The sequence below is a fragment of the Vulpes lagopus genome, chromosome 1, assembly GCF_018345385.1.
Source record: "Vulpes lagopus strain Blue_001 chromosome 1, ASM1834538v1, whole genome shotgun sequence".
Lineage (NCBI taxonomy): Eukaryota > Metazoa > Chordata > Mammalia > Carnivora > Canidae > Vulpes > Vulpes lagopus.
This window is the reverse complement of record NC_054824.1, coordinates 61,189,995-61,193,547: the sequence shown is the minus strand read 5'-3', so window position 1 is coordinate 61,193,547 and position 3,553 is coordinate 61,189,995. Positions and strand designations below refer to the sequence as shown.

The following is a 3,553-nucleotide window of genomic DNA, read 5'->3' as shown; positions in this document are numbered from 1 at the left end:
TCATGTTTATGTATGTTTATGGTATGTTTAAAACATGGTATGTTTATTTTGGGGCGCCTGGGTGGCTCAGTTAGGTTAAGCTTCCAACTCTTGATTTCGACTCTGGTCATGATCTCAGGGTCGTGAGATCAAGCCCTGCATTGTGCTTCACTTGAGCATGGAGCCTGCTTAACATGCTGTCTCTTTTCCTCTCCTTCTATCCTTCCCCACTCTCTGTCTCTCTGTAAATTAAAAAACAATTATCTCTTTAAAAAAAAAGGTATGTTTATGCTTACTGATAGTTTTTCTGTTTAAAAAATATAAACTCAGATCACTTTTCAAATTTATATACCATAAGTTTTTCTACCTGAAAGTTCACAGGCCTCCCTCCTGCTGTGGATCCCAAAATAATTTTTGGAAATGTAGGGAGTGGATCTGAAGATTGTACCTATTTAGAAAAGAAAGCCATCTTCCACATTTCTTTCTTCACACAAATTTCTTTTAGTAAATGGTAAAATCATATTTCAAATAAATCTGAGCTTGTGCTCTATTTTTTAAAAATAACATTTTATTTATTCATGAAAGACACACAGAGAGAGGCAGAGACATAGGCAGAGGGAGAAGCAGGCTCCATGCAGGAGGCCCCATGTAGGACTTGATCCCGGGACTCAGGGATCACACCCTGAGCCAAAGGCAGAAACTCAACCGCTGAGCCACCCAGGCATCCCTGAGCTTGTGCTCTTACAGCCTAATGAATGTCACATTTTGAAAGTACTCTATGGGCAACTTAAAAGGAATCATGTGTAGATGTATAATAATTGGGAGGCCTTATTTTAAGCTCTGCAAGAACCAATATGATTCATTCATTTAATGTAATTTTATTACATCAACAATTAAAAAAAAAGTTGTATGGGATTGAAACACATGGACGGGATGGTAAATAAAAATGACTGACCCTGAGACTCTCTGTAAAGGTTTAATTTGTGTGTTCTGGTGGAGAAGTGAAGGCTTGAGGCCAGCTCCACCAAGGGACAGACCCTGCTCCCATCCCTAGGCCCAGGGAAATGGGATACCTCTCCATTCTGAAATGTTGATGAGCTGTGGAGGGGAGAAGGACAGTCGAGCAGATGGAATTCCTGGACAATTGTTCCAGCTGTCACCAGAGAGGACAAGCAGTAGGGAGCATTGGATAATTTACAGAGGAACAGATGCTAAGGCTTCTCTGGAACCATCTGGCCAAAAGAGAGGCCTGGGCTAGGGGTGGATGTTGTCTTTTAGATCTGAGTAAACTTTGGCCTCCAGCCCCCTGTTCCAATCCCCTCTGCCTGAATTGTGGCTTTCCCAGGAGGGCTCTGCTTCCTGAGTACCCACCTCAGAGTTCCACCTGGCTCTTATTCTACTCCTTTCTTTCTTTTTTTCTTTTTTTTTTTTTTTTTTTTGCAGTTTTATACGTTTATTTCACAATCAGCGATTAGTTCTCATCCACATTAACAGTCTGTAGATTTTTGAAAGTGGTGACAGGTACGTAGGTAACCAGCATGTAGAGCTTGTTTGGTGAATCTTCATCCTCATTACGTTTTCTGGACAACCACACACGGATAGGGTATGGAACACTCCTTATTCCTTTGGCCCAGACAGCTTTGTTGAGCCTGGTGTCAATGCGCACATCTGGAGTTCCCATCTCCTTCATGGCAAATTTCTGGATCTCTTTGAGTGCCCGAGGGGCATGCTTCTTGAAACCCACTCCATGGATACGTTTGTGAATGTTGATGGTGTATTCCCTGGTCACTACCTCGTTGATGGCAGAACGGCCCTTCTTCTTCTTGCCACCCTTCTTTGCGGGAGCCATTCTGCCGGGCCCTAGTTGGAAAGGCTACTCCTTCCTTTTTGAGCGTGGCTTCCGTCTTTGCTACCATTCCTGATAGGGTCAACTGTGACCTTGGGGACCTGTAACTTCCACCTATGCATTCCCCTATTTTGTAGTGTTTTCAACCTCTCCCCCCCACCACTATATTCAAAATTCTCTCTATCACTCATCTCTGTGCCATTTATTCGTTGAATAAACGTTTATTAAGCACCTACTATGCCTTCCATTGTTTTAGACAGTGGGGATACAGTGATGAATGAGAAAAAGTCCTAGATCTCTGGAGTTTCCACTATAGGTGGGAAATGGTCAATAAGCAACTATCAGATAGTGATGAGTGCTGTAAAAGGAAACATTAAAGCAGGGTTAAGAGTGAGTTACTGGAGATGCTGTTTTAGAGTGGCCAGGGAAGGCTTCTCTACGGCTGTGACATTGAGTAGAGACTCTAATGGAAGTGAATACGTGGAGGAACATTCCAGGCACAGGGAAAAGCAACCCTAAAAGCCCTGAGTGTGCATTGGAGGGTGCTAGGCTATTTATTCATTAAGCATTTACTGTGTGCCAGGCACCTCCTAGGGAATATGAACATGGAATCAGACACAGTTTTTGCCCTGAAGGAGCAGCAGCTTAATGAGGGATGAACCATTTATTTTTTATTTTTATTATGATAGTCACAGAGAGAGAGAGAGAGAGAGAGAGAGAGAGAGGCAGAGAAGCAGGCTCCATGCACCGGGAGCCAGACGTGGGATTCGATCCCGGGTCTCCAGGATCGCGCCCTGGGCCAAAGGCAGGCGTCAAACCGCTGCGCCACCCAGGGATCCCGAGGGATGCACCATTTAAATAATTATAGCAGGGCAGCCCTGGTGTCTCAGCGGTTTAGCTCCGCCTTCAGCCCGGGGCGTGATCCTGGAGACCTGAGATCGAGTCCCGCGTCGGGCTCCCTGCATGGGGCTTGCTTCTCCTTCTCCCTCTGCCTGTGTCTCTCCCTTTCTCTCTCTCTCATTCTCTCTCTCTCTCTCTCTGTGTCTCTCATGAATAAATAAATAACTCTTTAAAAATATATATAGCATAGATTAGCTACAATGAAGTTATGTGCAAGTAATGCTAGAGATGCCCAGCAATGAAGTTATGTGCAAGATTGTGCTAGAGATGCCCAGCAAAAGGAGCACCAAGTCCAGTCTTGGGTCCTGGGGAAGACTTTCCGGAGGAGGTGACAATTTGAGCTGAGGGCTGAAGGAGGCAGAGAATTTATTATAAAAGGGGAGGAGAGGGCTTGGACATTTTGAGGGTTGGTGGCCTGAATATACAGGACAATTAGGAACCTGAAATCTCCAAGAGAGGTGGAAAATTAGTCTGGTGAAGGTGGAAGAGGGTGAGTCATTCGGACTTACCCGTGCAAACCGAAAAACTGTTTTTATCCTTTGGATGATGGGGAACAAGTGCTAGCACTATTCCACTATATTTTTGTGTACATATGGTTGGTTTTTTGTTGTTGTTTTGTTTTGTTTTAGTACCAGAATCTTTTCTCAGCCTTCCCTCTATTGCCCTGCCCCTGCCACCTCCTTCCTTCTCTAACCGCCAGGCCTCCAAACCCTGCTTCTTAGGACATCCCCATCTTTCCTCATCACCCAGTGCCCTAATTCCCCAACCTGAAACCACGCCCCCTAGCCACGCCCCCGATGACGCGCGGCGCCCGGTGCGTGGGGATTC

The 3,553-nt window shown here is 45.2% G+C and overlaps 1 protein-coding gene across 1 annotated transcript; it reads right to left on the bottom strand.

Annotated features, from left to right (window-relative positions):
• Window positions 1-1,440: 1,440 nt before the first annotated feature.
• Window positions 1,441-1,846, bottom strand: LOC121500047 (60S ribosomal protein L31-like). Its single transcript, XM_041771469.1, has one exon. The coding sequence runs from the start codon at window positions 1,826-1,828 to the stop codon at window positions 1,451-1,453; it is 378 nt and encodes a 125-aa protein (XP_041627403.1). The 5' UTR covers window positions 1,829-1,846; the 3' UTR covers window positions 1,441-1,450.
• Window positions 1,847-3,553: the final 1,707 nt, after the last annotated feature.